This window comes from Amaranthus tricolor, chromosome 9 (genome assembly GCF_026212465.1).
Source record: "Amaranthus tricolor cultivar Red isolate AtriRed21 chromosome 9, ASM2621246v1, whole genome shotgun sequence".
Lineage (NCBI taxonomy): Eukaryota > Viridiplantae > Streptophyta > Magnoliopsida > Caryophyllales > Amaranthaceae > Amaranthus > Amaranthus tricolor.
The window spans coordinates 23,893,198-23,914,769 of NC_080055.1; the positions used below are offsets into that span (position 1 = coordinate 23,893,198).

Below are 21,572 nucleotides of genomic sequence, written 5' to 3' on the forward strand. Positions count from 1 at the left end.
GTGAAAATACCTTAAACAAAATCAAAAATTTCGATTTTTAGGGATTAGGGTTCGACTGTGTTCGAACAATCGAACTTCGAATCGAGGCTTCGTCGCTTCGAGGCTCGAGCAACCCACAGCAGGCAGCAGCACCGACAACGTCTGTGATGGAGCAAGCGAGAAGCAGCCGGCGCCCGGCGGTGGCGTGGTGCAGCCGTGCGGGAGGGCGGCAACGACTAGAGGAAGAGTTTTTAGGTTTAGAGTGAGAGAGAGTGCGGGTTTGCGGGAGGGAGTAATTGAGTAACCAAGCCCCTGTTTTCGATTTTTTTAAAAAAAAAAAACACGTGGGGCACGTGTCCCTTCCGTGTCCTTGTCGTGTCCGTCGCGTGTTCTTGCCGTGTCCACGTGTTCGGAAAAATATTAAAATATTGGACACTTCATTTGGCGTGTCGGACACATATTTTCGCGTGTCCGTGTACGACACGCGACACGCAGGTCCAGGGGCGTGTCCGTGATCCTAGATGGTTATATCACCTTTCTTAATTTCTATTCATATCTTTTTAATATGTTCTTATTCGTACTACTTAGTTATTTTTTTAATCAATTTCTATAAATATCTGTAATATTTTATAGTTGTAATTTCTTAAGGACAGTTGAACTATATTGCAAATTTTAAGATATTAATGATTCTTGGAGTATTATGATTTACATAGCTTGTTTTACCATTTAGAGGAAAACAAAGGAATGGAAAAGGCAGAGGGATGGGAAAATAAATGAAAAGAATAATTCAAAAAGCCTTTAGAAAGAATAAGAAAGATGAATAAAATTATATATATTTTTTTAAAATTTTCTCACATTTAGAGAAATTTGATTAAAAAATGAGGGACTTCAACAAAAATATTAGGCTAAAAACTTTGGAGGATTTGATTATTTGTCCAATGAGTCAAATAAGCCCAATTTATCTTAAGGTCTATGGAGGTATCCCGTAAGACAAATAGTTATTCTCCTGTGAGATGGTCTAAGTTGTGTGATTGACCCAGATTTAATAAATTTTTTTTTAATTCTGACATGAATTTCAAAACTTAAAAGAACAATTTCAAGAATCAAGACTAAAAAAATAATTTTAAGTTGAAAAAACAGCTTTAAGACTTAAAAAGGTTCATTTTAAAGTTTTTAATACCAATTTCAATGTTTGAGTCATCTTACTTTAAAATAAATGAAAATTTTAAGTCTAGCAATTGATCTTTTAAGTCTTCAAATTGGTCTTTTAAGTATTAGATTGGTCTTTTAAGTCTTTAAATTGTCAAATTCCATGACTAAAAATATCAGTTCTAAATTCTTTAAATTGTTCTTTTACGTCTTCAAATTGGTATTTTAACTCTTGAAATTGACATTTTAATTTCTGAAATTGGTTAAGAAAAATATAATTGGGCTGGCCTAATAAGACGCGTCTCACAAGTAAGACGGTCTCACACAAAATTCTGTATAAGACAAATTATTGTGAAAGATGATTCGATCCTTTAATTAAGGATTGACTATATCATGATGAGCACTTAAATAACCAACTTCTTACCGAAATGGACTTGACATTATCATAAAGAATTATAAATGGCTCTTATGGTCTATGGAGTTATCAGGTAAAAAATATTATAAATCTCCAACTTTTATTTTTTTGTCTGATTATTATGATTTATTTTGAGAATTTCATTTTTAAAATCTTAAAACTATCATACTACTTGCGTGGTATTTTTTTCGGTCGTACAATATAAAATTCAATTATGAGTTTTTAATATTACATTCAATCCACTTTATCTTTATTTATTTTTATGAAAATCTCTTTTGGTGATTTCGGTTTAAATGATTATAGACTTATAATTAATCAAATACATCCCCCACAATAGAGATCATGTCTTCTCTTTTCATGTTTGAGAAAGAACACAGAGAACATCACCATATCTGGCAGTTTGATAAACTTAACCCCAAGAAGCAAAACAAGCGTGCTCGCAATAAAACATCGACTGCTCCAGCATCGCACCAGCGGAGATTGTGGGCGAAGGATCTATCAAAAGACTGGTGGGATAAATGCAGCCACCCAGATTTCCCAGATGACGAATTCAAGAAACTATTCCACATGAGCAAGGCTACATTCAACATGATTTGTCATGAACTAGAGCCTAGCATTACCAAAAAAAAAAAAAATACAATGCTACGAGCAACCATCCCAGTCCGTGAACGTGTAGCTGTCTGTATTCGGAGGTTAGCTACAGGCGAACGTAACCAAAGACGAGTTACACCATTACAATTCAAGGTGTGGTTGATCCAAGAGGTATATTTAGGAATGTTTGTATAGGGTGGCCAGGATCCTTACCCGAAGACAAAGTAATGGATAAATCGGCTTTGTATGAAAGAGCTAACCGTGGAATGTTAAACAATATTTGGATGGTAGGTAATTCGGGTTATCCAATAACGGATTGGCTTTTGGTACCTTATGCACATCAAAATCTAAAATGGACTCAACACACATTTAATGAGAAAATTGAGGATATTGAGAAGGTAGCAAAAGATTCATTTAATAAATTGAAGAAAAGATGGGGATGTTTGCAGAAGAGGATTATGAAGTTAAGTTACAAGAGCTGCCTGCAGTATTAGGAGCTTGTTGTGTTTTTCATAATATTTGTGAAATGAGGAATGATCAACTTCAGATTCATGATTCATTTTAGCTCTTTGATGATGAGATACTATTGGAAAATCCTATTAGATCTACTTATGCAAGTCAAGTTAGAGATCAGATTGCTCATACTTTGTTGCATCATAGGCCATAGCATGTAAGCTCTTTGATGGTTCATGGCTTTGTTTAGATTAAGTAGGTTTTACAGTTTTCAAAGCTTTAATTTTTATACACATTGGTGTGGCAAGTACAAATATACAGACCATAATGCTGCAAAAGAAGTACACTCTCCCAATGGCAGTATTTAGTTAGGGAGGGATAGTGGAGTCGCCCTCAAACGTTTTTCTCGCATAATATTACACCTTATGATAATAGTTATCATAATCAGTGTAACATGATTCGCTAGCTAATTCGCCTTTTAAATTCACGATTTGCTTAAATTTGTCCAAAAATAATCTAAAATCGACCATAATTTGCTTTTTACAATTCGCGATTCACGAGGAGATTAGCGAATCATGTTACACTGATCATGGTAAAGTTGATATTTTATAACTAAAAGGTCAAGAGTTTAAAATTTGCCCCCTTATTTTTTTAACCTAATTTTTAAGTCTAAATTTCTATCCCTTAATATTTCACCAAAGTTTTGCCAGTGCACTCTGTTGATTTGCATATGTTGATGGAGGTTTAAGTGTTAATTTCTGATTGGTGATTAAGAAAAATAATAAGTTAGGTGAAAAAAAATAAGTATATGAGATTAAATGGAAGATTGAATTTGTAATTAAGATTGAAAAAGAATATTATGGGGACTACACTAAAAGAGAAAATAATCTCCGCTAATAAGTACACGTTTGTTTTGGCAACAATACAAGTTGGAAAAGAATTCAAGTAATCCATTTTATTTTTGGGTGTTTCTTTTGTTATTTTGATAACTGAATCCGTTACATGAAGTAAATTGAATCCATTGCTTTGTTTCCGCTACTCAACCTATGGTAATAGTTACTGATTACAATCTTTAGTAATCGATATCTTTGCTTCTCTTTTCCCTCTTTCCCCCGCATGGTTGACGCATCTCCTTCATTCTTCTCTATCTCCATGGATACCTCATTTTTTTTCTCTTCAATTTTATAAAATTCCCTCCTAATAAGTATGTGTTTCCATTATCATTGATAAACCAAACAAAAAATAAAAATAATGGTAATTGTTAGTGTTACACCATCTAAACCAATTCCAATCCATTCCATTACCACTCACCAAATCAAACACCCTTACGTGAGATGACCATAAATAAAAATTCAGTGCAATTTAAATGAGACAAAGAAAGTATGATTTACACCAATTACCAAATCTAGAAATTTACAAGTTAGAAATACTGCCAAGTGCCAAGTCCTATATGGCTAAATCACGTTTTTACCATAGATTTCAAGGATTACATTTTTACATTGGCAAGTAAAGCTTTTCAAATAGTATTATAAGGATTTGGCAATTACATACGCCGAAGCCTGTGATAAAATGTATTAAGAGTTCTCTTTGTCATCAAATTAGTAAGGATTACTAAAATTTTAACAGGGTTGTTAAATGTGTCGTTGGATCGGGTTTGTGTATCAATATTAAATACGTTAAAAAAATCTTTAATTAAACGCCTATTCAGTTATGAAATGGATTAAACCACATGTTAAAACATAATATGCCTAACTTACATAGTAAAAGGAGGGGGGGAGGGGGGGAGAGGGGTAGGGGGGATGGAGGGGGAAATAGAGAGAAGGGAAATGGAGAGAAGGTAACTGAAGACGAGAATTCCTTACATTTTGAAAGTTTGGAATAAAAACACATCAATTTTGTTTCCGTTCATCTTCCTTTCCCTCCCCTTTCCTTTCCGTCCTAAAATGTCATCCAAATACATAGTCGATGTACAAATCATATCTGTGCTTATCTCAATTCAAATTCTTGTTGGAATTGCACCACCTCTAGCAGCTATATGAGGTCCCATCTAGTTTCTGATACTTACATGTCCTAACATTACTAAAGCACCACATTTAATACTCTTTGTTCTTAAACAAGAAGAAAAACATATATCATAATCACAAGGAGGCTTAAGGATCCATATCCTAAACGACATATAATTAGACTTATGATGTGAAATGCATCCTTGAAATCCAAACTAACATTCCCAGCCTACTAGCTACTAAACTTGTTCCTGTGACATAGATCAACCATAAAGACAGATTTATCACCATTGTTTCTCTTCAAAGCCTTATTAATAATGTCCTTACTGCACACCCGTTGTACTCTCACAGCCTTAGGCGAGCAAAATCAACAGCATTCTAAAAACATCCCATATTCTGTCAGATTACATAATAGAGGCCTTGCCCTCATGACTCAATTCTTATCATAAGCTCTTGGTCAACAATAAAAGGTCCATCATCAATCCCTTTTATTCCTTTAATGTGCAAGTTCAACTTATCCAAGTTGAACTCCATATCAAAAATGGTTACCCCAAACCCTTAGCCTCTTCTTTAATCCCACTAAAAAACCATTGGCCTATGCCAAAAAAAAAAACCCATAAAGCTTAAAGCACTATTCACCACTTCGATTGCTTCAAACATCAACAAATTTGAGAAGTTTACAGTAAAACTGATAATTTTGTACGCAACAACACCCACACAACAGGAGAATTGACTGCAGACGAACATGATGAGATTCGATCGTACAGCCGATTGGTATATGCAAGTAACTAATAATTCAGTTAAACTTAAACGTGAGCAGATCTCTCTCTAATTCCATCACGCCATGGGTTATTTTCAAACAAAAATAAACCCTATATTCAAGCACAAATAGTCAAGGCAGCAAAGAACATAAAGCTGTGCAAATTACAGCAAATTTTAACTCTTATCACCTGATTTCTACCAAAAAAATGAAGCAAAGATTTATAATATCTAAATCCTTCTGTTTTCCAAAAACACATATGACAACAGGAATAAGAAAGTAACTAATAGTAGTAATTCAGTTAAACTTTACAAAATATTGCAATTGTTTCCAACGCATCTTCAATTTTATCAACAACTCGAAGAAAATTGAGAAAAAGATTAAAAAGAGTAAAATCTATAGATGGAGATACAAAACCTAAAGTACTTGAAATTCAGAAGGCATTTCTCGCCGGAAAACGTGGACATAGAACTCATGGGAGCAACTGGTCGAGAACAGCTACGATATACTCCATTTTCGAGAGCAAGAACATGAAAAATGGAAAATAGAGAAGAAAGGAAAAGGAAACAGAAGATATTTAACCCTAGTTTCCATAATTTTATTCATTCTCTGATTCAATTTCTTTTCCAAATAATTTAATTCCTCTTATAGTTAGATTTTTGTTATCCATATAATTTAATTTCTCTTTTTGTTAAAATTTACTTTCCCACAAAATGAAAGAGACGGAGGGAGCATATAATTACAGATTTTGTCATTTAGTGAAAAATAGGAATAGAATGAAGACTGAGATATTAAAAATAGACTTGACGACTTGATATTAATCCAACTTTATAGCCGAATTCAACTTGATCCGACTTTAAAATGAATTTAAATTATGTAAAAATCAATATAAACACAACCTAATTTCAAACCGACTCGAAACACGTGACTCCAAATAAATCGAATAACCTGAATGAATACTTATAAGTGAAGTTGAAGAACACTAGCTAGATCTTTTTTATAATACTACTTTGTTATGCTTATTTCACCCAATTATTTTACGTTTTTAAATGTGATAGATTTCCAAGCAAATATCAACAATTCAACATATACTTCCTCTGCTCATTATACTTATTATATTTGATTTTTATGTAATTTTTTAATCATTTATATATTGAACTATGCATGATTAAAAATAATACAAAGTTAATACAGTATTATGAAAAAATGCAATTAGACGATTCAAATAAGATCCTAATTGACTATACTTATTCTTACACATTAGCCACAATGTATAAGATAAACTTGAAAGATGAATATTTACAATAATCATAGTGAAACAAGTCTTTCAGATTTGAAAAAAATATATAATACGAGCATTCAGATACGAAAATTTATAGAAACTTGTACTCAAATTTTCGGGTCAGTGCAAGAAACTAATTAAAAAAAACTAAATTGTTAGCTTAGAAATACGAATATTAATTAGCTACAAAATAAAATACAAGTCATAAAAAAGATAAGACTGTTTTCTCCTGGGAATGTAACGAATCTAGCACCAAGTAGACTCATGGTAAATGTAATCAAGAACAGCAATGACTCCAAAAACAAAAGCTTGATCAATCCCAGGTTGAATCATCACATGGTACAAATCTTTGTTACTCATGGCCCTTTTTATTTCTTCTTTTATTCCAATCTGCCATCGTAAGAAAAATATTAAATCATTACGTAACAAAGATCATATAAAGTCTATAACAATTGCATGCTATATTTGTTCAAATGTCGATACTCCTACGTTGTGACACCTAAAATAGTCTCATAATACAGTCTCGTACAATTAAATTCTACCATATTTGCATGGCATAAAAAAAATTAAAATTATCATGGAACATACACTAAATATCAATTAATAACAACTTTATTATGTACTTTTTATTTGCAAAACATTAGATGGTGGTGATAGAATCATGGAATAAAGCTAACCTCTAATACTATCCACTATGTTTTTATATGTAGGTCATAGACCTTAAGAGAATATAAGCACATATAAATATTTAATTCATCAGGATTTTTTAGGGTGTACAAGGTGATCGTTTGTATAGGGTTTTTTTTTCTCCCTTGTATAAAAAGGTTAATCAAATAAGAAATATGTTAAGCTTATTAATAAAATAAATATATTTACTATAAATAAGACGTAAAATAAAAATTTTGCATAAATGACTCCAAATTTTTCAAGATGACGCTGATAATCCACTATCCAACTAGTTGCTTTTATATATGATTGATCCATGAAAACACTTGAAGAGGAGTCCAACATTGATATGATGGGCTTCAATCCCAATTGAAAATAAGCCGCATACAGTTTTAAAGTCAGATCATAAGACATATACATAAATACAAAATCCAAAGCAAATCTATTTCAAATCATCTTACATAAAACCTAACTGCACACCCGAATGTACATCTCTAAACACAAGAACAAAAATAATACTCAAGGTAGCTAAAAATCACCTGGGCCACAACATTTCCAAAGGAGTCAACAATGCTGCAATTTTTGTCAGGAAAGTAGCCTTTAACCTCAAAATTCCAGTCCTTATTTCGCCCAACAACTTTGGGTTCAATTGAAACTCTAACTGCATTGCTTGTTGGGAAGCATGAATTTTGATTTGGTTCTTTTATACTAAAAATAGACCTTTCATACCCTTCATAATCATAGTAGCCTTTCCATTTCTTGCATATGCTTAATGCTTGAACAAACCCACCCTGTAATTCACATAAAACAAACCAAATAGCCACATTTTCTTAAAAATGCCGTATTTTTTCTGTGATGCTGATTAATTAACAACTCATTTTATGAGATCATTTCACCATGCACTAGTAGAAAAAAACTTATATACTCCGGTTTTTTAAAGAAGCAGTACCATACTGATTGAAAATTTTCCAAAAAAAAATAAAGGGGTATATGTTGCACTTCGTGTTGAACCGCATCATGTAATACATTATATGTGAACCGAAACACTTGTTAAGTGCCTGGGGTCAAAACCGCAATATATAATGGCCATAAAACCGAAGCATATGTGCTCTTTTCCACTAGTGATGAGAAGCTATTTAACATACTTTATGTACTTGGTTCAGCCAAATAGAGATGATCTTACAATGAAACTGTCTCGTTTAATAATTTGTGATCAAGCAATACAAATTATCAACATATATATTTCTTGTTTTAAGCGTGTCTCATCGAAATAAAAGATAGTCTCTCACAAGAGTAGCTTAAAAAAAGAAACACACCTTTAATTGACGGATGAGAAGAATGGGTTCAGCATCATGATCACGAAGAATCAACTCTCCTTTTTTGCCAAGAATCCCACAACCATCAACTTGAAAAACAACCCTTTGGCTACAATTAGTAACCACAAATCCACCACCACCCACGGCTTGCGGCCGCCGCCGTACCACCAAAACAACTTGGGATGATGAGCAATACATCTTGCTTATAATTGGCATCAAATAGTTTGGCTTTGATACTGCCATCTTGCTTCACTTACATATATTCTTATGCAACTTTCTAAAGAGATAACATAACAAGCTTCTACCTATAGAGGTGTTTGAGCTACTTATAAGGGAATTTGACATAGGAATTCAACAATAATAGGGTATTTTAATGAGTTCAAAAGTTGGAAATGAAAGTTGGGCAAGCCTTGACTTTTGTTATAGGCAGTTTGGTAATGACTTTTAGATCGGTTTTTTTGTTGACTTTTGACTTATTTTTTAGTTAAAAAAATTAAAAATGTGTTTAATAAATGATATTTCAGTTAGCTTAAAAGCCAATAAAAAAGTCAATATTTTCAACTAGTCATACAAGCCAATAAATAAGCCAATTGCCTATTTGGTAAATGGCTTATGTGGATTTTTTAGTTAACTTTTGGCTTTTTAATTAGCTAAAAAGTTAAAAAGTATATTTAATGAATAATTTTTCAGCGAATAAAAAAATCATAAAAAAATTATACGCTTTTAACTGATTAAATAAACCAACTAAAAAGACTAATAGTTATTTATCAAACACGAATAATTTAAGTTGATGAGCATTATCTTATAAGTTAATGTTAGTCATAGGAAGCATTGACGTTTCGTGCTTAATCATGAGATAGAGTTACGTTATTAGTTGTATTTTCTTCTTTTAGTTGTTTCAAAGAAAAATACGTGACTTTTTGAAATTTGGCAAAGGTCTAAAATTGTACAAATACTAGTTGTAAAGCCTAGGTAGGAATATTTATAACATAAAACCCAGACTACAAGTTAACTAAGTTTAATTTGATATCATATAAAAAAAAAAAAAAACTTGTTTGATATATATTGTGTTTAACATAGTAGTTTAATAAGATTAAAACACTATTTTATAGAAAATTTTATTTTTCGGTAAAATAGCAGTTTAAATATTATTTAGTGGTTTGGAATGTGAATAGTTATTTTCATACAACTTGTAGCGCTTTATAAAAAATATTATGTATATTTTTTCTTTATAAATTATATTCCAACAATTACTATAACACTATAATAATTTATATAATTATTAAACATATAAATATATAACACTATAAATTATACAACTACTTTTAACATCTAACTACCCGCACAAATACTAGAAGCAAGATACCTTACATTGAATAAGATAACTTCAATGGTCAGTAAAGTTTGACTTCATAACATCAAAAGTTGAAATCTTATTAGTGAAATAATGAACGTAGACATTCTCCCTTGTTCTATTCTCTTCTTTCAAAGGGTTCAAACTTTGTAGCTAGATTAGGTGGCTTGTGCGACATTCTAATCCCTTAAAATTACCATACTATTTATTTTAATATATTTTTTTTAATTTGTTATAAGTTTTATCAATAAAAATGTCTTCATTATTTTTTTTAACTTTTATCCATATATTTTACTTCTTTTTTAATATCATTCACAAAATTTAAAAGAATCCTTAATATTTGTGCCATATATCTATTAATATACCTATAATACAAAAGATTAAATAGCACTTCTACTATCAATAAATTAAAAAATAAAAAAAAGATTAAATAAAATAATTAAAACCTAAGATTATTATATACAAGTGTATATAAGTGAGGCCGCTATATATCTAACTTAATAAGGTTGATAAATGATAATTGATGATAATAAGTTGACAAGATTGCTTAGAACTCAAGTAATCCATGTCCCTTCATGCGTTTCAAACTGAGAGTGATATTTTTCATCATATTATATTAATTTTAATAGCAAATTCAAACAGACCGAAGAGTAGCTTGTTAAATGTGCTCTCTTTTTGGGAACAATAATAGATCATGAGCTCATCCAAGGATGCAATGTATTATAAGTTGAAGGTGATGTTATTCTTTGTCAATTCTTTAAGGATTTTTTTGTTAAACTTGAAGCACAAGTCACAAGTACTAAACTCAAATGAATCATTAAACATGTTAACCGGCCGTAGGAAGTTAATTCTAAGTACTCTTCATCTAATCTAGGCGAAGCCATGAAATTTAGTTGAGGTAGGGTAAAATTTTAGGATTAGAAAGTCAAATTGGTTGACCCGGCATTTGATTAGCATTTTTAAGCGGTGTTTTAAACATAGAATTTAAATAAATTATAAGCCAAAATTTCATAAATACAGTCTTGTTCCTGATATTTAGTAGGCCCTAAGCAAAATAATAAATATGATCTCTTTTTATAGAAGATCCATTTTAGTCTTTAATAATAAGTATTTGAAAAAAAATAAAAGACAAATCCCTTTATATTATAATCATCACTATAAGTGTGGATGTGTCACTTAATTGACGATATTATGATAAATAAAATATCATGTAATTTGTTCACACTTATGGCATATAGTCACCCTAGAACAAGTACTCGTCTCATTCTCTTATTCTTACTTTAATTATATTCATTTTGTGAATGTCGTCTTGCATATTTCTTTATTTAATAAATATTGTACTTGGTAAAGTATATATCACAGGATCTCAAAATAATATATATTTTTTTATTATACGCAACAAAATAAATAAAAAAGGTTTATTTCAAAAGAGTTTATCAGTATTTTATTTGATTCGTTACAAAGCCACATTCAAATTAATTGCTAGTTTGTTGATTTACACTTATAGTTAATTTTTATTTCATTTATAACCTTATTTTTAAGCATAATCAGCAACCATTTAAATGACTACTTTTGTCAATTCACACTTATAGTTATTTTTTAAAAATAAATTGTTTTCTTTAAAATCTATTTTATTCCTCCTTTCTCAAACATGACATCTTTCTAAAAAATGTCTACAATACTCATGAATTACACTGAAATTAGACCCACTATTTATATTGGGCCTGTGCGGCAGTACTCTTACCTGCCCTGAAACCACACTGTATAAATACTATTATCTTTTTTAGGGTGGATCGATGTTGACTTTATTTTGTTAACTAACAACTCTGCTCCTTCGTTCAATGTTCCTTGATAGTCCCTCATAATATATACATCCCTCTGCTGAAAGACTTTCACAACTAAGTGCAATAATATTAATAGAACAAGATTAATTGATATTGTAATGAGAGCTAGATTAGAGTTTACGAAATAATTATCAAACTCTAATATCACTAAGATTGAGGGTATGAAGTACCTTGATAAACAAAATATAATTTCAATGAAAATAATAATGTTCGAAGAAAATAAAATAATGCAAAAAGAGTACAAGTATTTATGAGGTTCACCTAATTTAGACAACGTCATCGGAGGTGTGTAGTGTTTTTGTTTATACTATAACAATGGAGTTTCAACGACTCTTACAATAAAGGATTACAGTTGAGAGTAAGAGATCAAAGACTATGTGTTTAGGCTAAAGGGTTTGTGTTTCATGTGTTTGATGATTAAAAATGAGCATATGATCTCCCTATTTATATTAGTAATTGCACTAATGAGTATACACAATTAAAGCCTTGAGTTAATAGCATCATAATTAGCTCCAAGAACATGTACAGTCGAAAAAAGCATCGACCTTCTACGAGTACCTCGTGTAGAGCCAAATTCTTGGACTTTTATGTTTCTTCATTAAGTACATTAATTATATACTTAGCTATTACTATTAAGCCTTATGTTTAAGACATACTTCAATACCTTCATAACTTCATGCATTGATTCTCATTCTTAAACACTACTTTAATACCACTTTAATACTCATCATAATTTACATTTTAATGCACTCCATTAAGACACACTAAAACACCCATAGGATTAACATCTCTATGCACACTTCAATGCATATACTTTGTTTGTGAACTCAAGTCACAATTACTTCAACAAATATGATATCATAGCTTTTAACATCTAAATTATACTCCCTCCATTTCAACTTACGTATCCCATTTATTTTATTAAAGTATTTATCATTTACTCTTAATTTGTATTTTTACTCTTAACTCAAACATAGATAACAAGAGGTAATCCACTTATATGCAAAAGAGGTTCACTACTAAAATCATTGGTTTTAGTAATCTCATAAGAGTTATACATCAAGTTTATAAACTAATGTATACTTTTCTCTTTTTCCGATATATGGGACAACTAACACATGAATAGCAAATCAACAATTTAACCATAGGTGGATCCAGTATATAACCTTGGGTAGCATGTGTTACCCATGATTTTTTAAAAAAAAATCAAATTTGAGAGGAAACTTCGGTTCTTCACGCACACTTTTTCATTTTTGGATAATGTAAAATTTTTCTTTTCCTTCACCGTCTCTCTTACACTTTGCTTTCATCCTCCTTCTCATTCAATTAATTCTCCTTTTTCTTCGCCCTTTATTTATTTACTTCAATATATTAATACTACCGATAAATTTAAATTTTAAATCCACCACTAACTTTAACACAACCAAATAGATTTTTTTTTCACTAGTAGCTATTCAAATGAACCAAAACCAACACTCTTCATTCACAATGGTCCTCTTCTTACTTTCATATACTACTTGTAAACATGTCAAAAGTGCCTGTCATACTACACAAAAACAAACAAAAAGAAAAAACGAAGAGAAATACTCTTGACTGATCTTGAGTTCACAAGTCCATGGCAATGAAGATAACCAAAAAATCTGCAAATTTTGTCAGTTTACATCAAGATATTTGCATAATAAACACCCAATACTAATTCTAAGGTTGTAATTCAACCACCCAAATGTCTCCCAATTTACTATCTTCATTTATTTTATTTTAATTTCCAAAACAAATTAACAATCTTTCCCAAAACACCATAATCCATGGCAACTAATACATCTTCTCCAACACTACTATTACTAAACCCCAATACAAATAAACTCAAATTCAAACACCCATTTGTACAAACAATCACCCCTTTCAATAATGGTGTTTTAACAAACGTTAAATCAGGCTGGACTTATTATCAACGCCAGCATATAACAACAAGAAGAGCATCTAGCATGTCTCCTTCTATAACAGCCGAAATGACGAAAAACAACAACAACAACGACAATGAAGAGATGCAAAGAATAAAGAGGCTTCAAAATGGTTCGGATATTCGAGGGGTGGCAATGGAGGGGGAGAAGGGGCGTAGTGTTGATCTAACACCGGGAGCTGTGGAGGCCATTGCGGAGAGTTTTGGGCAATGGGTTAAGGATAAGTTGAATGGTGATGATAATAGTCAAGTTAGGATATCTTTAGGGAGAGATCCACGGGTAACGGGTCCAGTGTTAAGTACTGCTGTTTTCTCGGGTCTTGCTCGAGCTGGTTGTCTTGTTTTTGATATGGGTCTTGCTACTACACCGGCTTGTTTTATGAGCACTATTTTGGATGGTTTTTCTTACCATGCTTCTATCATGGTAAATAGCTTTTAACACTCAGTTAAAGTGTCCTTTATTATCTACACGTGAGTCATCCCATACCAATATTGAAAAAAGAAGAAGAAATGCAACTTTATAAACTTAAGAAGTTTATTAACTTATTCTACTATTAATTGGTTTTAGTAGTGGATCTTCTTTGAGTTTGTATATAAGTTACCTTTTCATCTCCTCTATGTTTAGGTTGTCTGAATACGGTTTTTAAATTCTAATAACACCCTTTCATCAGATTTTATAGTCACTTATATTTTTTTTATTCGAGGATAGAGTTAAGAATCCCTATTTTATATATATAACGTACAAATTTACTATTCCATAATTTCAATAAGTATTTGGAATTTTAATAAAGATATGCAAAAATAATTAACTTTTTGAAATGTACTACAAATCAATATGATAGAATTTAATTTAAATTCTTAACAAGGGCATCACATATATAAAAAAATTATCATTCTATTAAATAATATACAATAATTACAACATTACTTCTAAAATTAAGAATCATGAACAGCTGATTGTTTTGTTTATATTTTGAACCCTTTTAAACTGTTTAAAAACTCTTTCACTTCTTAATTAATAAATATTTAAATTAGATTTTGTCTCAAATGATTCTCATATACATTTTTTTCTTTTCAATCTGCCTTATAATAATTTATTATATATTTGTAGATGACAGCTTCGCATCTACCATACACAAGAAATGGTCTCAAATTTTTCACAAAAAGTGGGGGGCTAACTTCTTTGGAGGTGGAAGAGCTATGTGACCGAGCAGCACGAAAGTATGCAAATAGGCAAGCAAAGGTTTCATTATTAACCAATCCTCCCAAAAAAGTTGATCTAATGAGTGCTTATGCCAAGCATCTTCGAGATATCATCAAGGAGAGAATTAATCACCCCACAAGTTACGAGACCCCACTCCAAGGCTTTCAGGTAACTCTTTTTCTATCAATTTAGTCCCTTAGTCCTATTGAATTTACAACTTTAAAGTCATCTTGTAAGAGCAAAGTCGCAAACTGAATAGGACCGAATGAATGTATGCCTTTTACTTTCGTTGGAGTTGAAAATTAAACCTCGTTTTTCTTGTGTTTAATTCGGCGTTTTTGTTCTCACACCTAGTCTTAAAATGTTATTTTTTAAATTTATATAAGTTTAATGTACTACTCTTACTGCCATATAGTTTTGAAAAGCAACCTTATTAGAGTGTAGTCAGCTCTCATCTTATGTGGGCATGTTTGTACTCACAAATTTACTAATCGTTAATTACTTTATATTGTTTTGTGTAGGAGTGTGCTTGAGTGATCAAGTGAATATCCTGTTTTATTTGGTTCGCATGTTTGCATGAGTTAAGATAACAAAAGTTTTACGTCCTCTATTCTACTATGATAACGATAAGAAATTAAAACAAGGGGAACAACACACAAATATAACCCATATATAAAATATAGAAATAGTAGAATGTGCCAATTTTGATTCCTATCCTTTTGAGTTGTAGGCTATAAGGATTAACAATTCCAAATATGTTAAATGGAGTGGCAACCGGTCTACTGAGAGATCGTCTTTCAGGCCCAATTTATTAAATCCTAATGTTCACTTACTTTATTCTTTATGCCTATTTACATTATCCTTAGTGCCTACTTACAATATACTTAAAAAACTACTTAAAATGCCTACTTACAATATTATTTATAAGGTTTTACAAAGATATAAACATTTGAATTATTATTTATAATCTATATTATTTAGTGCATGATTTTATAATTATGTTTTACATATATTAGTAATATATATCTCAATCTAATAGTAATACTTTTACAGTTTTTAAAATAAATTAATTTATAATTTTAATATGATTTAACAGTCATATAATAACTTAATTACATATATAAAATTATTAATTGTTTGTTCAAATAATTCATAAACCGTGCTTGATACGAAATTCTATCTAGTTATCTTCTAATATCATCTATTCAAATAATAAAGAAAAAGAACATTGAGAAGAAAAAAATCTATAACATTTATTATTAATTTTACTATTAAAGATATACTAAAACTTCCGTACCATTACTCTTTTTAATACCATATGCAAATTAAATAAGCCTAGTCATAAGTTATAAGCATAGAAATATAGACCGCATCACATTACCCTAAAAACTTACATTACCGTATCGTGACTGTATTGTAAAACTTTTTGTAAGTGTTCACCAGGATCGAAATATAGACTGTTTTGACTGTAAAATTATACGTATTAGTCATGTCAGTGCAAGTGCTGTCAAATTATCTATGTGTGATAGTGGTACTCAATGACTCAGAAAAAGGCACATCATGTTAATAGAAACATTAAGGGTGCAATAAAAGACAATTAAATATGTAATTAATCGCTACTTTATTAGTGAGTTAATGTGTGACTTAATAGGGATCAGGGGATTATGTCTTTGTTTTATTGCTCCATTATTGTAGAGTTAAGTGTGTGACTTAATGGGGCATTATTTCTGTGTTTAATATTAGTGAGTTATTGTAGAGTTAATGTGTGATAGTAAGATGTTGTATACCCTCTATATAAAAGACTTATGCATAAATAGAATCAACACCCTAACACTTGTAGAGAGGTCTGCTAATTCATTGTAAAGGGCTAGAGTAAACACTAAAAGAGCTTTTCTTCCATGCATTAATATGGAGAGAGATCTCTATCATGAGATGTATAGCTTGTGAGCATGTTCTCAAGTATGATAGTTTATTCATTCATGTATTGTTGAATTGGTTAACGAAAGTAAACATTTGTTGAGGCAGAGGTATCCAAGATACCTGACCTTATAAACTTATGGTGTTTGTTGTTTGTCATCTTTATTGTTCATATTTTGTTTTTCAATCATCTTTTACATTGTTTCTTACCATTGTTGGGTCCAAACATCCCCTCTTTCAAATAACTATATTCACGTTGGAAATACTTTATATGTGAGACAAAATTCCAATCGATAAAATAGTGGGTTATGGGCTTGCATATATATTGGGTGAGTTAATCCTCCTAATACCATATGATTTTTGGGAAACAATAAACCTCACCAAGTGTATATGAAGTCAACAATCTTGACCTGTGGGTTTGTGAGCTCGAGCCCACGGGTGTCCCGTGTCCACATGAGTTTACGTGACGAATTATCACGGCCTAACAATTCGTTTCTCAACAGTTACTGAAATCGTATTTTTGCACTAGTTATAAGTTAACACAAGTTATTTAACTTGCAGATCATTGTAAATGCTGGAAATGGTTCAGGAGGATTCTTCACATACGACGTATTAGACAAACTTGGAGCAGACACATTTGGGTCACTACACCTTAACCCAGATGGTATGTTCCCAAATCACATCCCAAACCCAGAAGACAAAACAGCCATGTCCTTAACAAGATCAGCAGTCTTACAAAACTCAGCTGATTTGGGAATTGTTTTCGATACTGATGTTGATAGAAGTGGAGTTGTAGATAAAAAAGGAAACCCCATTAATGGTGATAAGTTAATAGCTTTAATGTCAGCCATTATTCTTAGAGAACATCCTGGAACCACCATTGTTACTGATGCTCGGACTAGTATTGGGGTATCTAAGTTTATAAGTGATAGAGGAGGAAAGCATTGTTTGTATAGAGTGGGTTATAGGAATGTTATTGATAAGGGTGTTCAACTTAATAAAGATGGTGTTGATACACATCTTATGATGGAGACTTCTGGCCATGGTGCTCTCAAGGAGAACTATTTTCTTGATGATGGTAAGTTCATATGTCCTTTTTCGGGACGATCATGGGTTGAAGGCCCTGTTGGAGTCACTTCAGATCCGCCTCAAGTGTTTGGATTTAATTTTTTGAGATCTTGCAGATTAGGGTGTTACACCGTGTCGAAAAAAATAAATAGAATTGGACCTGGGTTAGAGTGTTCCAAATCAAACCCGATTGAAACCTTTTCTCAACCCTTTTAGATCCAGACCTGCTAGACCCATTTCAGACCCTTTAGATCTGCTCTAGACCTAAACCATCATATAACCCGAAATCAATCTATTTTTATATTTATTTTGGACTTAATTTAGACTTATATAGATCTCATAAATTCATTTTAGTACTAATTAAAGTCATTAAAATGTTAAAAAATTTACATATGAATAATTAAATTAGGATCCATTTAAGAACCTAGATCTAGTTGACACGACGAATTTGAATTCTGATCCAAAATTTTCAAATCCTTAGGGTAAGGGTCCAAAATTTTCAATTTAATATTTAATGTAAGTTTAAACCCAGACCAACAATATCACAGGCACATCACCATCTAAGCGAACTATAAAGAATTTGTTATACAAGAGGCCCTGTTTTTTGGAGGCCCTGAGTGTTTGGGCACTTCGAATTGACCTAAATCCATCCTGACAACCTCTTTTCCGAATTAAGAAATAAGGATGTCCAAATGGAACAGAGATTTATAACTTAAGAACTTCAATTTTGAAGGTGCATATATGGTTGTAAAAATCATAATCGAGATGGTTCGGATGAGGCTATCAGGATCAAGTGAAGAAATTGGAACCCTTATTGAGGAATTGGAGGATCCAGAAGATTCTATAGAGTTGAGAATGAATGTTCTCGCCGAACCAAGATTTGCGAAGGCTAAAGCTGTCCAAGTCATTGAAACTTTCCGAACATATATAGAGGTACCATTATTCTTTTGTCACCCTACAATAATACAATTACTCTTTTCATATGCTTTCCCTTCATTTAATTTTCTATTGGTGCATAATTTTTAGATGAATTGTTTGATTAGGAGATATGTTGACAGTTTTTATTGATTTTTAAGTTGATTGGATAAATTAGTCGTATAGAGAAATATTTTGTAAAATTAGATATTAGTTGTTGGTTGTTTATAAGATTAAACGTAGATCAACAAGCCAAAAGTCAATAAAAAAGTTAACTAAAACAACTTATTAATTTTGACTTAAAACTCAATCTACTTGAAAAATCATTCACCAAACATTTTTATTTATATTAATTAACTAATAAGCCAAAAAGTAAATATCTATTAAAAAACTATCACAAAAGTTATTTATGAAACAGCCCTAATCTTACATTCTATGGCTTCTTAATAAATGGGAAATTATTTTTCAAACGTTACCAGGAAGAAAAACTAGAGGGTTGGATGCTTGACTCATGTGGAGATTGTTGGGTTGGTGAAGGTTGCCTTGTAGACTTGAATGAAACCCCTACAGCTATTGATGCTCATATGTACAGGTATTCTTATATATACATATATTAGGTCGTTCTCATGAATTCTATTATTCAATTTAATTCAATTCAACTCGATTTTTTATTTATACTCATATAATCATATTACTTTTATTTAGTTCGATTTACAAAATTTTATTCAGTTCAACTATTAGTCATAAAGAATATCCTTGTATTTTTATTAAAATTGATGCTGAACATGTGCAAAGTGTATGATCGAATAGTACCCTCTAAACTAAGAGTCGCCAAATATTATTAGTTTAGTTATTTGTTTTAGGCCTTAAAATTACGGAAAAATGTAAATAAAAGGGCTTAAAACTATTGTATATTTTTACTCGCTTCTAATTAGTAAATACTAGATAGTGTCCGTGCGATGTATGGCTATGTTAAATTTTCTGATGTAAGAAATTAAAATTTTAAGAAATAACTTTTGTATTATAAAATTGAAAAGATTTATAAATAATTGAAAAAAATAAAATACTATTGGCAAATAATATTCATTAAATGATTTAACCTAAAATGTAAAAAATCATAGTTAGAAAGTAGTTAATCAAAGATATAAACATTAGTCATAATAACTATATATCATCATTTAATTTTAGGGGGAAACTTTTATTAAGAAGGTGATAAGTATGTAATTTCTTATAATGATGATGTCAATAATGTTTTGTTTTAGTTGTAGATTATAGATAGATATTTATATTTATTACAATAACATACTATTAATGCAATGATGTTTTATATATAATTTATTAAGATTATAACAATTGAGAATATTGGAAAAATGCAGGGTGAAGGTGTTGGATAAAGAAGGAAACGAATATGGATGGGTGCATTTGAGACAGAGCATTCATAATCCAAACATAGCAATAAATATGCAATCTTCTATTGCTGGAGGTTGCTTATCCATGACTAAACTTTTCAAGGATAAGTATGTTATTTTACAAACAAATTTACAATTTCATATTCTTATTAATTAAGTAACTCCACCAAAAGCTTAAGCTTATAGTTGAGAACTTGAAATATGAAAATATGTTATATTGCTTTCTTATGCCCCTTTACACAAGAGCTTTTAGACTAGAACTGTAGATGATATGTCCTTGTTGGAAAAACATAACTCTATATGTGATCCCACATCGAAAAATTAGAGAGAAGTTGACTAATATATAAGTTTTATGGGCTATTCCTTTTATTTCCAATTGATTTTAGGATGGAACCTAATCAGTTTCGTGTGCAGCCAACTCTACTCTTATGCGGGTCTTGACAAATTTATCAGTCTTTCCCATACATGATGCTAATGAGGGTGGATGAGATTCGAGCTGATACTATGTCAATTAATTAATTCAACCAAAACCTTAGGTTGATGGTTGAAGCCCATAATTAAATATGTTATATAGTGTAGGATGAGGTCTAAGTAAATAACGGTAATTTGTGAAGTTAACAAATTACCCTTATGTGATAGGATGAGAGTTTTGTGATTTTAATATATTTTTTTTAATTTTATTATTTTATTATTATTTTTTTATGATGATTTATAAATTACATTATGAATTACTTCATTATATAGTGTAGCATAACTTTTCATCATTACCCCTTATTGATTTATATAATTTCTTCATTCAGGTTTGTGATTGCCAGTGGATTACACAAATTTCTGGATTTATCAGATATTGAGCAGTATGTAAAACACTAGCTAGAAGACTGATGAATTAAAATTATACTTCTATTTGTATAGTGTAGTGGTGTATAGAAAAAATTATTCTATTACCTATGTACATAAGAAATTTGTAAAAATACATTATCAAACACAACTCTGTATTTAACGTGGAAACATTTTTTTACAATTTTTATCAAACAAGTACAATTATTTATTGAAAAAATGATTGCGAATAATACATTTTTTTTAATTTTCCTAGTTTATTGACTAAATTACCGTTTTTTTATTGTTATATAATCTTCTATAGTTTAATTTTTAACATGTTCGAGATATTTTAGGAAAACATCCCCTAAGTTGGTATTATTCATGATTAATTAAAAGTTGGTATTATTATAGGAAAATAAGCAAAAAAATATATTAGTATTCCAGGTAATTTTACCCTTTTCATTTAAC

The 21,572-nt window shown here is 30.7% G+C and overlaps 2 protein-coding genes and 1 pseudogene across 2 annotated transcripts; 2 read left to right on the forward strand and 1 right to left on the reverse strand.

The window, feature by feature from the left end:
• Positions 1–857: 857 nt before the first annotated feature.
• On the forward strand, positions 858–2,801 carry LOC130823408 (uncharacterized; annotated as a pseudogene).
• Positions 2,802–6,708: 3,907 nt separating this feature from the next.
• Positions 6,709–8,990, reverse strand: LOC130824004 (protein LURP-one-related 6). Its single transcript, XM_057688866.1, has 3 exons — positions 8,615–8,990; positions 7,838–8,089; positions 6,709–7,022 (listed from the first exon to the last, which is right to left on the reverse strand). Exons 1-3 carry the CDS (start codon positions 8,855–8,857, stop codon positions 6,879–6,881), a joined length of 639 nt encoding a protein of 212 aa, XP_057544849.1. The 5' UTR covers positions 8,858–8,990; the 3' UTR covers positions 6,709–6,878.
• A 4,345-nt stretch (positions 8,991–13,335) lies between these two features.
• Positions 13,336–21,306, forward strand: LOC130824144 (uncharacterized). The gene is made up of 7 exons (XM_057689034.1): positions 13,336–14,196; positions 14,884–15,144; positions 17,455–17,971; positions 18,695–18,894; positions 19,356–19,468; positions 20,253–20,393; positions 21,086–21,306. The coding sequence occupies exons 1-7, from the start codon at positions 13,618–13,620 to the stop codon at positions 21,153–21,155; spliced, it is 1,881 nt and encodes a 626-aa protein (XP_057545017.1). The 5' UTR covers positions 13,336–13,617; the 3' UTR covers positions 21,156–21,306.
• Positions 21,307–21,572: the final 266 nt, after the last annotated feature.

What these genes read in the sequence shown, in the direction of transcription:
- LOC130824004 (XM_057688866.1), bottom strand. Translation starts at nt 8,857, where the DNA reads ATGGCAGTATCAAAGCCAAACTATTTGATGCCAATTATAAGCAAGATG. An exon ending in TTCTCATCCGTCAATTAAAG is followed by an intron (nt 8,090 to 8,614) that starts GTGTGTTTCTTT and finishes TGTGAATTACAG; the next exon opens with GGTGGGTTTGTTCAAGCATT. An exon ending in TTGGAAATGTTGTGGCCCAG is followed by an intron (nt 7,023 to 7,837) that starts GTGATTTTTAGC and finishes TTACGATGGCAG; the next exon opens with ATTGGAATAAAAGAAGAAAT.
- LOC130824144 (XM_057689034.1), top strand. Translation starts at nt 13,618, where the DNA reads ATGGCAACTAATACATCTTCTCCAACACTACTATTACTAAACCCCAAT. An exon ending in CCCCACTCCAAGGCTTTCAG is followed by an intron (nt 15,145 to 17,454) that starts GTAACTCTTTTT and finishes TTTAACTTGCAG; the next exon opens with ATCATTGTAAATGCTGGAAA. An exon ending in GAACTATTTTCTTGATGATG is followed by an intron (nt 17,972 to 18,694) that starts GTAAGTTCATAT and finishes TCAATTTTGAAG; the next exon opens with GTGCATATATGGTTGTAAAA.